General features: G+C 37.1%; 1 protein-coding gene across 1 annotated transcript in view; it reads right to left on the bottom strand.

The window, feature by feature from the left end:
- Positions 1-1,508: 1,508 nt before the first annotated feature.
- LOC149812025 (somatic embryogenesis receptor kinase 1-like) overlaps positions 1,509-22,778 on the bottom strand; it is an 87,517-nt gene continuing 66,247 nt past the window's right edge. Inside the window, exons 5-11 of the mRNA XM_089992792.1 lie at positions 19,223-19,294; positions 18,895-18,966; positions 18,690-18,802; positions 3,686-3,820; positions 3,227-3,568; positions 2,570-2,964; positions 1,509-2,250 (exon numbers count right to left, since the gene is read on the bottom strand). Coding sequence (XP_089848918.1) covers positions 1,933-2,250; positions 2,570-2,964; positions 3,227-3,568; positions 3,686-3,820; positions 18,690-18,802; positions 18,895-18,966; positions 19,223-19,294 — 1,447 coding nt within the window. The 3' untranslated portion in view covers positions 1,509-1,932. The remainder of the gene's footprint in view (positions 2,251-2,569; positions 2,965-3,226; positions 3,569-3,685; positions 3,821-18,689; positions 18,803-18,894; positions 18,967-19,222; positions 19,295-22,778) is intronic.

Here is a 22,778-nt window from a genome sequence, read left to right as displayed (position 1 = left end):
AAAAAGAAGAATAATGAAGAACGAAGAAGGGAGAAAGGCAAAGAGAGAAAGAAATGGAGAAGGGAAAGAAATAAGAAAATGAGAAGAAAGAATAAAGAGAGACTCAACACCGGTCTCGCCGCCTTCTTTACCACTAGCATTAGTGACCCCTGCCAGCCTCACCCCCTCGATGCCTTACTACAAAAGAGAGAGAGAGAGAGAGAGAGAACCCCTCTTCCCCAATTTTTTTTTAACGTCCTCTGCATCACCGTAACAAAGGAAGTGGAGCAAAAATAATAGTAAAATAAAGACACGACGGAAGAGTTTTGTGCATCGACCACATCGAAGGTTTGTTACATCAAAATCACGCAGAGACGGCAGATCAAACAACCCCTCAAGGTGTTTGAAGGCTCTCAATCTCTCTCTCAAAAACCTAACATGCTCTTGGACAAAATTTTTTGACACAAAAATAATATTTTTATAATCTAAAAATGTTGAAAAAATTCAAACCATTGATTTCAGTACATTATAAAATCCTCTATGTACTATTTACAGAGGGTGGATGGTTGAAGTGTTTAGCTTGCAAGCAGGGGCGGCTCAAGAGGAGTTGAGGCCCTAGGCATATTTCATTGGAGGCCCATGTTTCTCCATTGTTTTTTTCATTGGAGGCCCTCAGCATGTGAAATATAAGCGTTATATTTTTTTTCATTTGAGGTGGCGGAGGCCTCAAATCTCAGACCCCAGCCAGACCTGCTTGCAAGCAATCAGCTTGCAATTCAAACCCTAATGCTTAAAATTTTGAACCAATGTATTTTTTTCGTAAATGAGCCACTTTGAGTTTAGATCACTAAGTCCAAGTTTTATTATTTTCTGCCTTTCAAAAAAAAAGTTTTATTATTTTCAATTTTTAAAAATGTATTTTTTTTAACGAACCAGCAAGAACTTAGTACACTTAACTCAGGCTCGCCATGAAACCAAATCGAGCTTGAACCGAGCTCAAGTTGAGAGACGTCATGAGTTTGATACCCGGGATGTGTCTCTCTTGCCACAGGGTCAGACCCAACAGGAAGATAATCCCGGAGGAGGTAGTACTCATGGAGTCCACATTGCAGATACCAAAACGGGGCCATGATCATCATGGCACCTCACCGCCCGTAACAGGAACAGTGGTTTCTCATTGTTATTTATAGATATTTAAAAAAAAAGGCTCAACTGAAAAAAAGAGCGAATACATGTACCGTCGTGTCCATAATTTTACTGGTAACAGGCCACACGTGAAATGTACATCCTGTAAAAAAGCATTAAGAAGGTGCTGTCTGAAAAACCAGCATACATGAAGACGACAAACATTTATGGGGAAGCAAAGCAGCTAAACTCTTGCAAAGAATTCGTGGGGTTCATCAAAGAGCATAAAAAATGCAGATTGTCACCTCTTTCTTTTCAAAAACAACAAATGAAGCAGCAGTTTTCTTGTAAAGAGCAGTCATCTATGGAAAGCAGCTACAGCACCATTCAGAAAGTAAGCAATTGCTGTGTCGGATGCGATGCCAGCCAATACATATCAATTAGCACTTCCTTGATGGCACCGTGAACAGTTTATCTATAATAATAAATAATTCCGGATTTCAACTACAATTCGACACCATAAAATTTAGACTTTACAACAGACAGTTTGGTAATCAACAAAATGACAAAATACCATTGGCATTTGGATTACAATCAAAGGTTATAGGCCTCACCAAGGTGGATTAGTTAGATTAGATCCTATCACTTGTCTCCATCCTCCACAGGATTGCAGATACAGATGGAACATCAAAGATTCGTATGCACACCATATAAATATTTCTTGATACAAGATCGGAATACAGAAGAAAAAAGAAGGGAGAAATTTTGAAAAGAAAAAGGATGTAAAGAAATTTCCTTCTTTATGGATTGAATTAAGTGAGAAGAAACTCATCTGGGGCCAGATAACTCAACCGCATGGAGATTGTCGGTGGAATCTATTATCCAGTCTGAATTCCGAAGTGGCAGCAACTCCACCTCCTGGCTTCTGACTACTTCCACCTCCTGCCATTCCTCCCATTTCTCCGCCAGCCCATCGCCTTCAAGCATCCTCACCACCTCTGACATCTTAGGTCTGTCCATTGGAGAACCTTGTGTGCAAAGCAATGCCATCTGGATCAACTGTTCCACCTCAGCCTCAATGTAATTGTTCTGAAGGTCTGGATCGACCAAATTATCCAATCTCCTCTCCTTAAGCAGTCCTTTCACCTGCAACAACAGAAACAATAGAATGAACAACACACAAAATGCCATTCTTTTCTGCCCCATGAAATTACACTGCAATTTATCTAGGGAATCTTTGAGGGAAGAAAAAGGCAACCAACAGCATAAGCTGAGAATCTTCTACTATAAAAGCTAGGGGCTGAAGACATTTCCAAACCTTAAACACAAGCACAACCAATTAAAAATCTGTTATAAACCAAACACAGTAATTCATCCTTGGAATTTAAAAGCTACATTTGATCTGTACGTATGTACATAGATAAGATGCAAAGAGATGAATATATGGTAGTGCCACGATACTGACCCAGTCCAATAGCATGACATCATCATCATTGGCAAGACGAGCAAGATCAAATGCTCTTTGTCCAGTAATGAGCTCCAGCAGCATAATACCATAACCAAAGACATCAGTCTTCTCTGATGACTTTCCAGTAGAAAGATACTCTGGAGCAATATGTCCAATCGTGCCACGGACAGCTGTTGTCACATGAGTATCTTTATAGTCCATAAGTTTTGCCAAGCCAAAATCCCCAACAACAGCTTCAAACTCTTCATCCAATAAAATATTTGCAGCTTTTACATCACGGTGAATGATCTTTGGATCACAATGATCATGCAAGTAAGAAAGCCCTCTTGCAGAACCCAAAGCAATTCTCTTTCGAGTTGACCAATCAAGTGGTGACTGCGTCGGTGGCAGTTCTACAAGAGACAATAAAGTATTATTTCCTTATCCAATGAAGATATCATGAAAAGGAGATCCTTTTGCCAGATTTTTGAATCCTTAGCTTTTAGCCAGAGGTAGGCATTCAAGATATCCTTTTTACCAATAAAAGAGGGTGGAAAAAGGCTTTTCAAGAGATAAATACTTTACATAAACAGGAATTCACCACAGCCAAGCTAAATTAAAAAGTTCACATATTAGAAAAAAAAAATCTGAAAACATGTGCTGTGAAAACAATACCTCTTAAACATGATGCAACACTCCCATTTGCCATATAAGGATAAACAAGCAAGCGCTCAGTAGGGGTCATGCAAAAGCCCCTCAAACGCAGGAGGTTTCTGTGCACTGCCATGCTAATCATCTCTACCTCAGTCTGGAACTGAAGCTCCCCACCTGCAGTAGGTTCTTCTTTCAGACGCTTGACGGCCACCAATGAACCATCTGCAAGGCGGCCTTTATAGACTTTCCCAAATCCACCTCGGCCCAGAATGTTTTTGTTGCTAAATCCATCAGTTGCCACTTGTAACTCACGCAACGAAAATCTCTTAAGCTGTCCCAGATGAACTTCTGGGTCCTCCTCAGCTGAAAAAAGTTCAAAGAAACAGATATCCGATGACTGTTGGCACTAAAGAATGCCCATTTTAGAATGTTGGGCATTGCAAATGCATTAATTTCTATGTATTTAACCAATGTCAATACCTGGTACATCAAAGAACACCTCATGTGGCTTCCGACGACGCCACCATGCAAATCCAATTGCAGGTGCAGCAAACAACAATGCAGCACCTGCACCCACTCCTCCAGCAATTGCCCCAGTCCTAGATATACCATTACCTGCTTATATGACATTGACATGCAGAAAGGTAATAGTAAATATTCATTCATCTTAGTGCTAAGCACCATTAAGGAAACTTTGACTATGCACTCATAAGATTATCAGTCAACTTGGAGTTCATCATTATAAGCAAAAGCAGGCACTTCCCAACTAAACCTATCGTTGTGAAGACAATACAGAAAATAAGAGAAAACTGTATTAAGGTATAACAGATAAAGTTGCATGGAATCATTCTCCCATTGTCAGTAATGAGGATTCAAAAAGACCAGACAACATTATCATTTTCCACTTGAATAGGCAAAGCATCAATCACCCACTTCCTTTGCTAAACCAGATGAAAACCGTTCGCAAATTCAAGGATCTGGACTAACATGACAGCTATAATGCATAGGGTCCAACAGGAGATACAACTGATGCATATGGATTTTTGGCATACAAGAAACATTACATGTTATCTGTTTGACTTTCACAGATGTTTGAAATTGAACAAACAAATTTACCATAGTATCCCCTCCCAAACAGGAAATACACGGGCAAGAGAATCTGCATTCATGCTTTAGCTTTGATATCAATATCCATTAATTCCAGTAAATACCAAATGAAAACAATCTTAATCTATAAGGGTATCAACAACAAAGTCATGGAGCTGCTTCATCTGGGCATCAAGCAACACACAGTGCAAAAATTACACCTGATCTTTTTGTTGGGTTGGCCAACACAAAAATCTCAATCAATTTTCGTTTTTCAAGAAGAGACTTTGAAATGTTTAAGACATTATGTGCAAGTTAAAGTGGTATCTTAGAATCATTCTCCAAAGCAATAAAAGCACATAATGTGTATAATACAAGCAAGCATGTGCCTGCATGTCTCAGTGTATGCAGCGAAACAGGTTAAACTACATACTAACCTTATGCCCACACAAATACACAAAACATAGATGCATTCACTTCTTGCATCCCATGGTGATGCCAAATCAATGAAATTAGTTGTTGCTATGATATTTGTGCAAAATAGGAATTTTATAAACAATAACAAGTAATTATAAGACCAATTATAGGAAATTTAGGTAGTACAAAGAAGAGAGAATATACCAGTTTGTGTGCCCCAGTGTGAGACATGTGGCCCGAAATCATACACAACAAACTGGCACTTGCTTTCAGTAAATTTGTGAAGTCGTATAAAACATCTACAAAGTTACATTGGCAGAGAGTGGTAAAGTCTGGAAAAAACTGTTAAAATGTAAACTGTAATATATATATATATATATATATATATATATATATATATATATATATATATTATTTAATATTATTATATTTTCTTTTATTATTTTCTTTTTTTTCTTTTTTTTCTTTTTTAGCATCTAGTTTAATAGAAACTAGATATTACTGTGCAAATAGCTGTTGGACTCAGCTATAATAAATGTTGTTGGACTATAGTCCAACAGCTATAATAATAAATGTTGTTGGACTGTAGTCCAACAGCTATATTAAGAGACGTTGGAATCCAACGTCTCTTTTGGAGAGCTCAAAATGAGCTCTCCTCTCTCTTCCACTTTTTTGTATATATAGGGGTGAACCCCTTCAATGTAAACCATCCATGCTTCTTAAGCATTTTGTTCATGAATAAAGTATTATTTATTTTTCAAGTGTTCTTCCTTTTATACCCTTTCAAGGGTCATGCTTGTAGTGTCTCCAATAGACACTTGTTTGTGAGTTATTTGTGCATTTGTTGAAGACCACCATTTCATTACATGGTATCAGAGCTACGAAATCCTTAGATCTTGAAGTGCTTCCGCCTCGATTTTCGTGCCACATTTACAAAAGGTGTTTCATCACCTTGTTCTTGGCTCAAGAAGATTTGTTTGAAGAAAGGCGAACTTGTGCTACAAAAAAATTTGGTTTTGTATCCTCTCTTATTCCTTTGTCTACTCTTTTTCTTTTCTTTTTATTTTTTTCTCTCTCCTCCTATTTATTCCTCTCTTACCCTTGTAAAAGATGGATGACAATGATAAGATCACCATCATTCCTATGAAGCTAAATGATACAAACTATGTAATGTGGGCTTCGATTATGAAGCACCACATTTGGGGAAAAGGTTTATGGGGTATACTGGATAGTTCCGATTTGGAACCTAAACTATCTCTTACCAAGAAAGAGGGTGATAAAGAGGTTCCTCTAACGGAAGAATAGAAGAGTAAGGCATTAGCCACTTATGAAAAGAAATGGAAAGAATGGAGGATAGGGCATGCAAAAATTATGTCATAGATCATCAATAGCATAGACATTAAAAAATGCTCTAGTCTAGCTAAGTTTGAGCATGCCGATAAGGCTTGGGAATACCTCAAAAACATGTATTCCCTTAAAGATATTGCACATGTATGCAATTTACAAGATAAAGTTCGGACAATGACTCAAAAAGATAAAACTATTCGAGAATATTATAATGAGTTGTCCGAACTTTGGGAAGAGTTGGCTCTTCTTGAGCCCAAATGGCATTGTGCCGAAGACATCGAGCTTCGCCAAAAGCAACTCGATATGGAACATTTTTATCAATTTGTGAATGGTCTAAGGCCGGAGTTTGAATCCACCAAATCGGCCCCTTTTACATCGTGGAAAAATTCCTTCTATTGTTGATACTATAGAAGAACTCACTATGGAGGAAAATAGACTTAGAAAAAGTACTCCAAAAGTTGATGATGACTCCGTTTTAGCTATATCTAGACCGGAGAATCATACTCGTACTTACAAGCCACCTCATTTTGGAAGGCAAAACAGCGACTTTGATAAAAGAAAAGTTATTTGTCATAATTGTCATGAAGCGGGACACTATAGGCCTCAATGTCCAAAGTTAAAAAGAAGAGAAGAAAAAAGAGTTGCATCTGTTGAATCTGAGTCAAAAGATCAAGATGCACCTGTGTCTATGGCTCAACTGATGGAAATCCTTCAACCTCTTCTCAAAGGGGTATCCTCCTCAACCGAAGCCTCAACTGGAGCGGCAGTTGCATCTTTCTCCGGTCCAGGTAACTTTCCTTGGCTTTTAGATTCGGGTGCTTCTTTTCATATGACCCCAAATGTTAATAATAGTCTATCCGAATGTCTTAAAAATAACTCAAGTGTGTCAAAGGTTTTTACAGCCGATGGCACATCTCTTGAAGTAAAAGGAATAGAATGTTTTGAAAATCTTCAAAAATCCAAAAGATTTTTTATCCCAGAAGTTAGATATATCCTTAAACTTAATTTGAATCTCTTATCTGTCTCGCAAATATCTGATTATGGATGTAATATCTCCTTCTCTTCTCATGGTTGTTGGGTACAGGATCGCCAGTCAGGGAAGCTGATTGGGGAAGGCCATAGAGAAGGACTTTATTACATGGACTTTTTGGAATTGCCCAAAAATGCATTTTGTTATAATATTCAGAAATTAGAATTGGATTTATGGCACAAAAGGCTTGGCCATCCTCATATGTCTAAAATTCAATATTTTCCAAGTTTGGAAAAATTTTGTAATTCTGAAAATTTTTCTTGTAAAGACTGCATTCTTGGTAAAATGAAAAGGTTACCATTTCTTAGTAGAACTTTTGTTTCCTCACGACCACTTGAGTTAATACATTCGGATGTTTGGGGCCCCGCACCAGTTATTTCCAAAGATGGTTATACATATTATGTCATTTTTGTTGATGACTTTTCTAGACATACTTGGATTTATTTTCTTAAACATAAATCTGATGTCTTTGCTAAACTTCCAAATATTTCATAAAATGGTTTAAAATAAGTTTCAAAATGATATTTCTGTTTTTCTCACTGATTCAGGGGGAGAATTTATGTCCAACGAATTCAAAGACTATCTCAATTTACATGGTATTACACATCAAAGATCATGTCCACACACTCCACAACAGAATGGCCTAGCCGAACGCAAACATTGGCACATTATGGAAACTACTAGGACATTGCTAATTGCAAATCAAGTTCCAAAAAGTTTTTGGGCTGAAGCGGTCCTAACTGCCACCTACCTCATTAATAGGATGCCATCTTCCTCATTAAAGAATACAACTCCAATAGAAAAGCTTGTTAATTTAACTCCAGATTATTCTAGATTAAGAGTCTTTGGATGCAAATGTTTTGTTTTCACCAACAGAAATGACAAACTCTCTCCTCGTGCAATCCCATGTGCCTTTTTAGGATATGCTGATAATCAAAAAGGCTACAGGTGTTTCGATTTTCAAAATGACAAATTATATGTGTCAAGAAATGTATCTTTTTTGGAAAAAGAAAGCTTCTTTGAATTTGAAAAATCCAAGGATGTCACTGAATACTCGTTTTTAATTGATCCAACTTCAAAATCCAATGAATGTGATGTTGGATGTGACCTTGACAATGATCAAAGTCCTATTGTTGCTGAAAATGATGATAATGAAGAGCAAATCCATAGGGATGTTAGTCTACAATATTCAAGACGTAGAGAGCAAAATCTTCCATGTGCATTACAAAAATACTCTGAAGTCTCACCTAGAAGAACGTCTAGAATCTCTAAACCTCTAGAAAAATTTGTGTCTTATGAATCTTTTTCACCCACGTATAGGGCCGCCATTACATTAATACAATCATATGTTGAACCATCATCATATTCTCAAGCAAAAAATCATATAGAATGGATAGAAGCCATGAAAATAGAATTGGATGCACTAGAAAAGGCCAATACTTGGACGATACAAGATATTCCTCCGGGTAAGAAACCTATAGGTTGTAGGTGGGTATACAAAGTCAAAACCAAAAGTGATGGGACCCTGGAAAGATATAAGGCCCGTTTAGTAGCAAAAGGATATGCCCAAGAGTATGGCATCGATTATGAAGAAACATTTACTCCTGTGGCCCGTATGACCACTGTTAGAACTTTAATAGCCTTGGCCTCCATTAGAACATGGCCTATCTTTCAATTAGATGTCAAAAATGCTTTCCTGAATGGGAATCTCGTTGAAGAAGTATACATGGAAGCCCCACCTGGTATTAGTATCCCTAAGGGTAAAGCTCTTCGTCTAGAAAAAGCTCTTTATGGTCTTAAACAGGCTCCAAAAGCCTGGTATGACCGATTTAGTCATGTTATGCTTGATATTGGTTTTCAACCTTGTTTAACTGACACTGCTTTGTTTGTTAAGAAATCTGATGCAGGCATCATTATTCTTCTTCTCTATGTGGACGATATGATCATCACCGGAGGCGACAAACAGGGAGTTGCAAATATCAAATCTCTTCTTAAAACTCACTTTGAAATGACTGACTTAGGTTTATTAAGATATTTTTTAGGCATTGAAGTTGTTTATTCCCCTCGAGGGTATTTGATATCTCAATCTAAATTTGCTCTTGATATCGTTTCCAGGTCTGGAATTACAGATGATAAGAAAGTAGACACTCCAGAAGTTGTCAATGTTAAAATGAAAATTGATGATGGAGAACTTCTTGATGATCCTACTCCTTATAGACAGCTTGTTGGAGCTCTTTTTTATCTTTCCATTACTAGGCCAGATATAACTCATGCGGTTCATACAGTCAGTCAGTTTCAGCATGCTCCCACCTCCGTGCACATGGGAGCGATTTTGCGTATTATTAGATACTTAAAATCCTCTCTTTCACGAGGACTCTTCTTGTCTGCTTCATCTTCATTAAATTTAATTGCATATATTGATGCTGACTGGGGAGGTGATCCCAATAATAGACACTCAACTACTGGTTTTTGTATGTTCCTAGGTGAAACCTTGATTTCGTGGAGGTGCAAGAAGCAGCAGAAAGTCTCTCTTTCCTCCACCAAAGCTGAATACAGAGTCATGGCAACCACCACTATGGAGGTTGTTTGGCTCAGACGATTGCTAGCGGATATGGGAGCTAAAGCAACGCAAGCTTCAAAGATGTGTTGTGACAGCAAAAGTGCGATCTACATTGCAAGCAACCGGACATTCCATGAGCGCACTAAACACATTGAGATGGATTGTCACTATGTTAGAGAGGAATACTTACATGGAACCATTGATCTGCCATATGTTACATCAGAATATCAATTAGCAGACTTCTTCACCAAGCCTCTCGCTGCTCCCAGATTTCACTTCCTCTTAGACAAACTTTCGCTCATTGTACCGTAAGTTTGAGGGGGAGTGTTAAAATGTAAACTGTAATATATATATATTATTTAATATTATTATATTTTCTTTTATTATTTTCTTTTTTTTCTTTATTTTCTTTTTTAGCATCTAGTTTAATAGAAACTAGATATTTGATCCAGTCAAGTTCCTGTTGGAACTTGACTGTGCAAATAGCTGTTGGACTCAGCTATAATAATAAATGTTGTTGGACTGTAGTCCAACAGCTATATTAAGAGACGTTGGAATCCAACGTCTCTTTTGGAGAGCTCAAAATGAGCTCTCCTCTCTCTTCCACTTTTTTGTATATATAGGGGTGAACCCCTTCAATGTAAACCATCCATGCTTCTTAAGCATTTTGTTCATGAATAAAGTATTATTTATTTTTCAAGTGTTCTTCCTTTTATACCCTTTCAAGGGTCATGTTTGTAGTGTCTCCAATAGACACTTGTTTGTGAGTTATTTGTGCATTTGTTGAAGACCACCATTTCATTACAAAAACATTTCCCAATATGGGTTTGTTGTTTTCACCAAAACTGGTGACAAAATAGCCCATCTTCACATGGGCATTTGCATTTTCTTACCTAGGTGAAATAAACACCTAAAACGTGGGGCCCCCAGTCCATGAGAAATAAATTTTCTTTGATCGCGTCCTCTTATAAAAAGGCCTTTGTATCTCCCCCTCAAACCACCCCCCAAGGAAAAGACACAGAAGCATGCTGGTCATTTTACCTGTAGGGGCACAAGTCTGTTCCATGTCCTATGTCCTATGACAAATTGGTAACGTTGTTTTATTATGATTCAGTAATTGTAATCAGTTAATGGTTTATTGGAATTGCCATATTTATGGGGATTTCCCTTTTCATAGTTGTGTGCCTTTTCCCTCTCTTCTCCTTAATCTCAACTGATAGAATAAAAATCTTGATGGTATCAAAGCAAGAAATTATCCCAGTACAATGACCACAGTTACTCCTCCAAAAAGTTAATTTCCACCAATTTTCTCACAAAAAAAAATCATTCTGTTTCTATGCAGTCAAGGATCAATGGGCACCTGGATGGAATTATTCCCGCTCCACCTGAATGTAATGAAAAGAGGCAGAAGCACCAATAGAGCAAAAGTCACTTTGTAAGAGTGACCACTAGAGCCAAGAACACAAACACCAAATGTGCACACACAAAACTCTCAAAAATAGAAAATGACTTAAAGTCATAAGTTGGATATTATTGAAGAAAGGAAGAGAAGGGTGAAAACCCCATACTTACAAGAGGGGAAAACCTCCTCTATTTATAGAGGAGGGAGGCTAAATGAAGGGACCACAAGGGGGCTCCCTTGTAGTCGTTGGGAGCCCCAACGGTCAGAAATCTTACCGTTGGGCCCCAACGACTACAAGAGTGGGGCCCCTTGTGGTCATACAAAAGTGAAAAAATAAAAAGAAAAAAGGAAAAAGAAAAAAAATAAAAAGGTAAAAATAAAAAGTACATTGGCTGTTTTACAAGAATACCCCTATCGGGTATTTTACTAAAAGAAAAACAATATATATATACATATATGTATATATATAAGTATATGTATATATATATATACATATTTTAACACGCCCCCTCAAACTTTACGGGGAGAAGACCGAAAGTTTGCTAAGGAGAAACATAAATCGTGGAGTTGGGAGCGCCTTGGTAAAGAAGTCAGCTAGTTGATACTCTGAAGTAACATATGGTAATGAGATAGTCCCTCTGAGGTATTCGTCTCGAACATAATGGCAATCCATTTCGATATGCTTGGTCCGCTCATGAAAGGTGTGATTGCTGGCAATGTATATCGCACTTTTGTTATCACAGCAGAGCTTGGTGGGAGTGGAAATGGGGATGCCCATGTCAGCAAGGAGACTTCTGAGCCATACGATTTCCATAGTTGTCATTGCCATGGCCCTATATTCAGCTTTAGTGGAAGACAGTGAAACCTTCTGCTGCTTCTTGCATCTCCACGAAATGAGGGATTCACCTAAAAAAATACAAAGACCCGTTATTGAGATACGATCATTGGGATTTCCTCCCTAGTCAGCATCAGTAAAAGCAGTTAAGTCAAGAGATGAGGAAGAGGATAAGAAGAGTCCCTTGGATATAGTATTTTTGATATATCGCACAATTCTCATAACGGCTGCCATATGAACCGAAGTAGGTGCATGCTGAAACTGGCTTGCTGCATGAACCGCATGAGCTATGTCTGGACGTATGATGGATAGATAGGTGAGAGATCCGATTAATTGACGGTAGGGGGTTGGATCCTCAAGAAGAACACCATCTCCAAGTCTCAGTTTTGCATTAATAACTTCGGGAGTCTCAACTTTCTTTTCATCAGATATTCCTGATTTGGTACAAATTTCTGCAGCTAATTTCATTTGAGATAGGATGTATCCTCACGGGGAATAAGCCACTTCAATCCCTAAAAAATATCTCAAATAACCAAGGTCAGACATATCAAAAGTTTCTTTTAACATAGACTTTACATCATTTACTCCCTTTTTGTCATTCCCAGTAATGATCATATCATCAACATACAATAAAAGTATAATAATGGAGTCACCTATCCTTTTAACAAAAAGAGCAGTGTCAGTATAGCAAGAAGAAAATCCTAAATTGATTAATATGTTACTAAACCTATCATACCAAGCTTTAGGAGCTTGCTTAAGTCCATATAAAGCCTTTTTTAATTTCAAAATTTTTTCATTTAAATTCATATCTGGAGGCAGTTCCATATAAACTTCTTCATTTGAATTACCATTCAAAAAGGCATTTTTGACATCAAGTTGAAAGATTGACCATTTTTTAACTGAGGCTATAGCAATAAGAGCTCGAACACTAGTCATTCGAGCAACTGGGGCAAAAGTTTCATCATAATCTACCTCATACTCTTGGGCATATCCCTTGGCTACCAACCTAGCCTTATATCTTTCCAATGAACCATCACTCTTAGTTTTTACTTTAAAAACCCATCTACATCCAATGGGTTTCTTGCCATTGGGAAGATCAATGATGTCCCAAGTTTGTGCCTTTTTAAAAGCATTAAGTTTTAGTTCCATAGCTTCATTCCAATGAGCATATTGCTTAGCATCATTGTAATGAGATGGTTCATGAAATGAGTGAAGAGCAAGTAGGCATGCTCGAAAGTTAGGAGAAAAGGAATCATAAGAAACAAATCTATTTGGTATTTTGGAAATCCGACTTGATCTTCTTTGAGAGGTCTCTTCGATTGACTCACTTTGGGAAAATTTGAAAGATTGACCATTTTTTGACATCAAGTTGAAAGATTGACCATTTTTAGCTGAGGCTATAGCAATAAGAGCTCGAACACTAGTCATTCGAGCAACTGGGGCAAAAGTTTCATCATAATCTACCTCATACTCTTGGGCATATCCCTTGGCTACCAACCTAGCCTTATATCTTTCCAATGAACCATCACTCTTAGTTTTTACTTTAAAAACCCATCTACATCCAATGGGTTTCTTGCCATTGGGAAGATCAATGATGTCCCAAGTTTGTGCCTTTTTAAGAGCATTAAGTTCTAGTTCCATAGCTTCATTCCAATGAGCATATTGCTTAGCATCATTGTAATGAGATGGTTCATGAAATGAGTGAAGAGCAAGTAGGCATGCTCGAAAGTTAGGAGAAAAGGAATCATAAGAAACAAATCTATTTGGTATTTTGGAAATCCGACTTGATCTTCTTTGAGAGGTCTCTTCGATTGACTTACTTTGGGAAAATTTTTCAAGGGCACAAGGAGGATTTCTTTCATTCCTTCTAGAGTAGACTTGAATTTGTCTTGAAACATTTTCTTCTAAGTTTTGATCATCACTTGGATGTTCAAAATGATCTTCGCTAAGGGATTCACTAGGATCAATATGATCATCTATGATGTTTTCTTGAGGCAACAAGTCAAATAGAAAGGAATAATCAATATTTTCATTTGGTTTGTGCGAAAAACCATTTTCCTCTTCAAGGAATGTGACATCTTTAGAGATATAAAGTTTGTTCTTAAGTATGTCAAAACATCGATAACCTTTTTGTTTTTCGCCATATCCCAAAAAGATACATTCAATAGCCCTAGGAGAAAGTTTATCATTTTTGTTAGTTAGAACAAAACATTTACATCCAAAAATTCTTAGTCTTTTATAATCGGGAGACATATTGTAAAGTTTTTCAAATGGAGAAAGTTTTTTCAAAGAGGATGAAGGAGTTCTATTGATAAGATATGTAGAGGTTAGAACCGCTTCGGCCCAAAAGGATTTTGGAATATTTCTTGAAATTAATAACGTTCTTGTAGTTTCTATTATGTGTCTATGCTTTCTTTCCGCAAGACCATTTTATTGCGGAGTGTTGGGGCAAGAACGTTGGTGACAAATTCCATTTTCTTTTAAATAGCTTTGAAAATCATTGGACATATATTCGCCTCCCGAATCGGACCTAAGAATAGATAGATTTCCCAAAAATTGATTTTTGACCATTGCATGAAATTCTTTAAAGAAGGAGAAAACTTCGGATTTGCGACTTAGGAAGTAAATCCACGTAAATCGAGTGAAGTCATCAATAAAACCACGTAATACGAAAAACCTCCTTTAGACAAAATAGGGGAAGGTCCCCACACATCGAAATGAATAAGTTCAAATGGCCGAGTGGTAAAGTAACTTCTTTGAGGAAATGGAGTAGCTTTAGATTTCCCAAAAATGCAATCTTTACAAGTCATGTGATTGTCTTTCCAAGTATTGTTCAAAAACGGAAAAAGAGACATTTTTACAAAATTTGGATGGCCAAGTCTCTCATGCCAAATTCCAATACTTTTGTCTTTTACAAGATTGCAAGATGACTTAGATGGAAGAGTCAAAAAATCTATAAAGTAGAGATCACCCCTTCTATGGCCTTGCCCAATCAGCTTGCCTGACTGGACATCCTGCACGGTGCAATCCTTAGGTGAGAAAAAGACTTGGCATCCATGATCGGTGATTTGAGAAACGGAAAAAAGGTTTAAATTAATTTTAGGAACAATTCTTACTTTAGGAACGGAAAAATTTTTAAAATCAAGTGTTCCAATACTTTCAATTTTTAATGATGTTCCATCGACCGTTGAAACACAAGAGGATATGGGTTCGGAAAAAACATTTGAAAGAGACTTTTTATGAGATTTCATATGAAAAGAAGCACCGGAGTCTAGTATCCACATACTTGGAGGTGATGAAGAGTAGGCGATGGCGGCTCCGGATGTTGAAGGAGAAGTCTTGAGAAGATGTTGGAGAACTTCTGAGATGTGATTTAGAGTTTCTTTGATATCTCCTTCTTTGGTACTTTCTTCCTTCTTTGGAGAATTTTCCCCAACCGCGGCTACCTTTCCTTTGAATTTTGGACAAACTGGTCTAATGTGTCCCGGTTCATTACAATAATGGCATATTATTCCCTTTCTAGGCCCATTACTATTTTTGTTAAAATGGGGAGGTCTATATGCTTTAACATTCGATCCGGGCCTAGTAACAGCCAAAACTTCATCACTCTTAATGCTTAAGCCAAGTCGAGTTTCTTCTTGACATATCTCGGCAAGGGCATCTTCAATAGGTAGGGCTTTGCTTCTATGGAGAAGAGATGCCCTTACTTGTTCAAATTCCGGGCGAAGACCATGAAGAAATTGAAAAAAATATTCATTTTCAATTTGTTCCCTTCTTAATTCAATATCTTCCAGAGCCACCCACTTAGGCTCAAGAAGAGCAAGTTCATCCCAAAGAGGAGTTAGAGAGCTAAAATAGTCCTGAACACTCATATCCATTTGTTTGGTAGAACGGATTTTTTCTTGACAAAAAAATTATCGAGCAAGATCCTTTTGGGTATACATATCCTTAAGGAAAAACCAAACCTCATTGGCCCTTCTAAATTTGGCAATATTAGCACAATTTTTAAGGTCTACGTTGTTCATAAGCCATGCCAAAATTTTGGCATGGTTACTTTCCCAATCCTCAATTTTGAATTGATGGTCATTAATAGCTTTGATGCGTTCATCGCCATCTAAAGCTTTTTCAACTTCATTTTCGATTTTGGTGAGAACAAGAGAGGGTTCAGGAGTAGTTCCCATAACAAAACCCCAAAGTTTCTTACCTCTAAGATGATTTTCCATAGCGGAGGCCCACATGAGATAGTTGGACCCATTTAGCTTAAAAGAAAGCTCCACTTTAGAGTCACGTTCCATCGGCACCAAAAGTCCTTCCTTTCTTCAAAAATTTGAGAGGCACACGTTCCAAAGAAAAGCCCAATCACCAACCGAGCTCTGATACCATGTAATGAAAAGAGGCGGAAGCACCAATAGAGCAAAAGTCACTCTTTAAGAGTGACCACTAGAGCCAAGAATACAAACACCAAATGTGCACACACAAAACTCTCAAAAATAGAAAATGACTTAAAGTCATAAGTTGGATATTATTGAAGAAAGGAAGAGAAGGGTGAAAAACCCATACTTACAAGAGAGGAAAACCTCCTCTATTTATAGAGGAGGGAGGCTAAATGAAGGGACCACAAGGGGGCTCCCTTGTAGTCGTTGGGAGCCCCAACGGTCAGAAATCTGACCGTTGGGCCCCAACGACTACAAGAGTGGGGCCCCTTGTGGTCATACAAAAGTGAAAAAATAAAAAGAAAAAAGTAAAAAGGAAAAAAGAAAAAAAAGAAAAAGGTAAAAATAAAAAGTACATTGGCTGTTTTACAAGAATACCCCTATCGGGTATTTTACTAAAAGAAAAACAATATATATATACATATATGTATATATATACTTATATATATACGGATGTGTATATATATAAGTATATGTATATATATATATATATACATATTTTAACACTGAATACCTTAGTTTCATCGAGATCGACAAAGAGGAAAGACTTTGGTGATATTTTCAAAACCATTCCAACCTGAATAGATCAAAAGTGACCAAACACTCACTTATCTCACTTCTACTCTCTCCAGAAGTTCTCATCCAAACTGTCATACAGATATTTACTAAGTGTATCCCGTATTGACATGACAGGATACTTCATGGACACAGTCAAACCAGCGTCGAACACTGCAAACATTGTGTCACTAACCTTATTTATTTCCTCTTATGATCTTCATTGTTTTGCATTCATCTACATTCTTTTTATTTTAAAACTTGTCATTACTTGCAATACATTTTAAGTTGGACAGATTTATTGTTTGATGTTTTTAATTATAGTGATTTAGGATTGTTGTTCAAAAGTTTGCACTTTGAGATAGTATTCATGATTTATTGTGTTAGGGTATATATTACTATCGGATTTTAACTTAATTTTATTAGTTGTTTTTAATTATAGTGATTCAAAAATGTTGTTCAATAATTTGCACTTAAGACGATATTCATGTTTTAGTGCTCTAGGCTAAGAATTATATGCATATATGCATATCTCTGTCTCTACAGCGATGTCTCCTGGCCCTAATTTTTGAAAACTGCCATGTTGTACCAAGCATATCCACATCGTGTCCCATTCCTGCATCTCTATCCACGTGACAGCATCAAAGTGCCAGATGAATGCACTGCTCATAGCTTATGAGATCTACTTCACAGGCGGTTTATCAGATTTCTACTTTTGAGGATAAATAAGATAGAGAGGAAGACTTTGATAATCTTCATTGAAGAAATCTGCCAGTGGTTGATTATTTGAACAAGACGAAGACAATCACAAACTAGTTTGTGGCCATTGAAAGTCCTGCGGCAGACCAAATCCACATCTGATTAGCCAATCACACATGTTTTATATGTAATCAGGTAGGATGTCTGCCAGATTTGGGCTTGGTTGGATTTAAATTCAGACGTAGAACTGCATAAAGAATATGCATCTGAGTATTAACCGGATGGCACCAGCTCTACTCAATCGGTTGACATCCCTAGAAACAAACAAGAAAAGTGACTTCCAAATGAAAAGGCTTTCACTTACGCATCCATGAGACAAACAATCCCTAAGAGAATGTTCATCAAACAGAAAACAATGTGACATCAATTTGGATCAAGAGCGACAGCCATGAACATATAAACAATTGGCACCATGAAACAAAGGGTATCAGCATCCCTCTGGATAAGCAAGCCATTAATGACCTGAAATGGGGAGAACACACGAAAATTTGTCCAGTAGAGAGCATTGAAGGGAACTTCTTGTAACTTGAGAATAGATTGCCAGACATAATGGAGCTCAAATAGATTCTTCAATTGATTAAGGGCACAACAAACATCAGTTTATTACCTCAACTATTGCAAGTTGCTTGCATACCTTCTGTTCCACTTAACATGACATACATGTATGCATTTATGTAGCTCAAGGAAAAAAAACAAAAAAGGTACTCGCAGAGGAGAGCCTGAAAGCATGAACATGAGAAAGCATATTTCCCTGAGCTGTACACCAGCATATCTTGAAAATCGAGCAGTAACCTGAGCAAGGAAAGTTAATATCAAACTGCTATAAACTAGCAGTCAAAATGGATGCAGCACTTGTATGAAGAATAAATCACACCACAAGTAAAAGCACATTTTCCTCAGCCATATGCTAGAATACTCTTAAGTGATGCCCGTCTTGGTCACTACCAGGTCTTACGGTGGAAGTATGTGGAAACATCACACGCCCATAAACTCTATCAGAGATAACAAGAGGACGTGAATATACTCTAGAAGGCAAACACAAGAGGAGCAAGAATACAACCTGGGCTACTAACATCTGGATGATAAACAAAAGGAGGCGGTGGTGGAAATGGAGGAGCACCCTTGCATGGCTTCTGAGTAACGGGTCCACAAAGGTCCGGATTATTTGCAAAACTGAAAAATTGGAAAACCAATCAGCAGTGATAATAATTGAGCTTTTTTCAAAAAAGATAATAATTGAGCTTATAATACACTTTTCATAATACCTGATAGGGGTGAACAGTAAGAAGGACCCATTGGATGGTACTACACCAGATAGGTGGTTGTTTGAAAGATCCCTGCACACATCAAAATTAAGCTTGTTAACAACAATGCTTAATCTTGAAACAAGATTCTTGTTTTTCTTACTGCTTTTTGATGGTGAGGCTGAGACACCCATAGCAGGTTCCAACCTAAAGTCCTATCATAAGATACTGAGGATTTTATCAATCCAGTTATCACATCAATCTCCTATTCTACTCCAATAAGGAATTTAAAACTACAACATACATAGTAGCTAAAAGTCAAAGAAACTCATAAGATACTGGTACTCACAGGACTTGCAATGTGTTAACATTGGTCAAAGAAACTGGAATGCCATCAGAGAGACTGTTATTGTTAAGCCGACTATCATCCCACAAGTGATGCAACAAAAAGAAAAATAAATTATAAAAAGCAAGTGCAACAAGATATATTACTCAAATATCAAAAGTAACAGATAGAAGAAATAACCAATTTAATTCATGCCTAAATTGGTAATGCAACACGAGGAATAATATCTCCGTTAGGCTTCAGAATTAAAACTAACACCTCTGGCAACCATGACATAGCTTTGTATTTACAGACTCACAGTAGCCAGATTTAGAAAAGAACACATGGCACCTCAATTGCCAGCATATGTTTGCACACACCTATAATGCCATAAGAGGAAAAACCTTTTACTGGGACCCAGAATGTGAGAGATGCTCTCCTTTTCATTTCAAACAAGTTCTTTAGTACATAAAAATTGACTATAAGCAAGCTTTCTTGGAATGAAGTTTTCGCAGGAAACAACTTGATCATGCTGATCACTTCAGGAATCAGATAAGAATATCTAACAAGGAGCAATATCTCTGCAGTAATACAGAAAGAAGCAATTTCCCAAGAGAAATATTTCACCGTTTTATTAAGGAGAACCAATATTTTGAACTAAGGAAGCCAATAACTCTACTTTTTCTTGCAAAGGATAGCAATATTAAAGTATTAAAATTCAGATGACAGCTAAATCTTGATAATGGAATTCAACTAATGTGATAAACAAGACAAACAGAGTATATGCTGCCAAACTCAGTTTAGTTGAACTAAACTTGCATTCAAGTTCAGAAACCCAGCCAAGTTTATCAAAAGACCAGCTTTGCATGGGTGAGCCCTAGCTGAACTTTAGATTGGGATAAAATGCCAGCCGAAATATATCAGCAGAAAATAGACTGATCATTTTGGCTTATCTGAAAAAACAAACAGAACAAAATCTAGTCCTGTTTCTTTCTCTTATATTCTTCAAAAGAAGAGAATGCATTTTTAAACCACCGCTACTGGACGGAGATAAAATCCACCACACCACCTCATGTTTTGAGAGAATAGATATCGCATAACACAACCATGCATTGGATGATATAGGAATATATCATAAGTCAATGACCAATTCAATCAATTCTTAGAATTTGTTTGAACCTAATGTTTTGCAATGACCTTTTTCTCCAAACATTGGTTATAGTGTTATAGAGAGGAACTTTCGCTTCATTTTCACACCAAAAAGTTGGCTTGCTCTTCGCTCTCCAAGGTTTCTAACATTCTCAAATTTGAGGTCTTCTCAAATTTCTTAACCTAAACTCAAAACTCAAAACCAACCTTTTTTCTCCTAATTTTCCAAAATCATAACTGTAGACAGGGGAAGGAAAGACCTAACTGCTATTTTTGAAGAACTGATATGAGATCTACTAGCATTATGAAGAACAAGAGATCCAGCACACAACTAAGAGAGATGATTGATCTTAACAAGGTAAGGTGTGTTGGGTTGTCATGATATACCTAGTGTTAGGCTACTAAAATTTTGAAGTCCAAGCAAATATACAATATACATCTTCAGATTCAACAAAGTGTACTCAAAGGTGTGACAAAGCAAGTCTACCTAGCATCTACATATGGGCTACCTATTGGGGGCTTCACCAATGAATTGCCTCTGCACTTTTATGTACTTTCCTTCCAAATTTAATTATTGAGCTTAACAGTAAATGATGACAAGATTTATGGCAACCATGATATAATTGAGACTTTTATTGATCTTATTTGTTCTGTATTTAGAACATTGAGTCTTGTTCAGCATTGAAAGAAATGCGGCAGTTGATACTTGCATGTTACATAAGTCCTATGTCACCTGGGTACAAGTGCAAATGCGGGTACGGGTATACGACACGGCAATTCCAAAAAACGTGTGTACGAGGACACGGCTATATATATATATATATATATATATATATATATATATATATATATATATATATATATATATATATATATATATATATTGAGAGTTATTATCGTGAGGGGTTTATTGGAAATCAGAAAAGTTATCAGGTGGTCTTGTTTATATTTTAACTTTTAATGGTCTCTTTTGTAATTTTCCTTATTGACCCTAATCACTACTTAAGGGTGATTATGGCTAATCGTGAATGAACTTTTCTATCTTTTCTCAAACCAAGTTTCAACATGGTATCAGAGCCTCTCGTTCTTGGGAGAATCTGACGCCTAGGCTGAATTTCTTTCTTCCCTCTTTATCATAGTTTCTTTCTTTTTTCTTCTCTCCTCTTAGCCTATATCTAGTCTGTTCGATCTTCCTTCTGATCGAACCCTAGGTTCTTTCCTCAGTCTCATGACCTGGGATCTAACTAGTTCTGCATAATATGCAGATCTGATCAGACACCCCAGATCGTGTGTTCCGCTTTTGCTCCTTGTTGATGACGCCTTAGTAATATTGATGGATCGTGGTGCATCAAATCTACCATCATATGGAGATTGCGTTGAGCAGATCTGACATCATGATTGTGTTGCATCAGATCAATAATCATCCTGTGATTAGGTGGAGCAGATCTGAGATCGTGCAGTAACTGGATGTCGTGGAGCGTTGATGTTGGATGAGATCTGAATGGTGTGGCTGACTGACTGTTGCTCGTATCAGAGTCGTGTTGATGTGGTAGGCATTAAATCTGTAGTGCTTGCTGTCGTTGGAATCAGATTTGCTCATATCAAAGTCGTGTTGATGTGGTAGGCGTTAAATATGTAGTGTTTGCTGTCATTGGAATCAGATTTAATCAGATCTAATTAATTTTTGTTGAAGTTCAGATCTGAAATCAATTTTTGTCATCTGAAATTAACTTTTATAGTGGTGATCAGATTTATTATCTTGTTGGTGGTGTCTGTGATTATATATATATATATATATATATATATATATATATTGCAAGACAAGGATTTTATTTCAGCTGGAATCTATTTCTTTACTATCTGATTGCTCGTGATTATTTTCTGGTTATTATTATTATCCTGCTCATTGGCTAGTACTGTCAGCGGTGAATACCATGGCTGAAATAAAGTCCGGTGATGGTGAACAAAGGTCTGAAGTGTCTACAGAGTACAAAGCTTTTGTTAATCCCTTCTCTTATTGGTCGTTCGTATAGCTGGACGACAATAATTATAAAAGGTGGTCGAGGACTTTTATGATGTCTCTGTCAGGCCATCGTCGAAAACATATTCTGTTAAAAAAGGAACCAACAGAGAAAACTAGGAAATATGCCACATGGCAGGAAGATAATGACATTGTTATGTCTTGGATTATGAACAGTGTTCAGTCACATATTGCAGACGACTTAATTTACTATTCTACTGCAAAGGAGATGTGGGATTCATTACATGACACGTACTCTCAAGACAAAAATGTAGTAGAATTTTGCAAGTTGAGCAAGAGATATTTCAGCTGCAGCAGGGTGATCAGAATCTTTCCCAATATTATGCACCAGTTAAATCAGCCTATGAAAGGCTCAACTTTGTTCGTCCTCCCTGCTGCACTAATCATAAA

The sequence above is a fragment of the Nuphar pumila genome, chromosome 17, assembly GCF_984573655.1.
Source record: "Nuphar pumila chromosome 17, dmNupPumi1.hap1.1, whole genome shotgun sequence".
In the NCBI taxonomy this organism is placed as follows: Eukaryota; Viridiplantae; Streptophyta; class Magnoliopsida; order Nymphaeales; family Nymphaeaceae; genus Nuphar; species Nuphar pumila.
The sequence above is the reverse complement of the archived record's forward strand: the minus strand, read 5'-3'. Positions and strand labels throughout refer to the sequence as shown.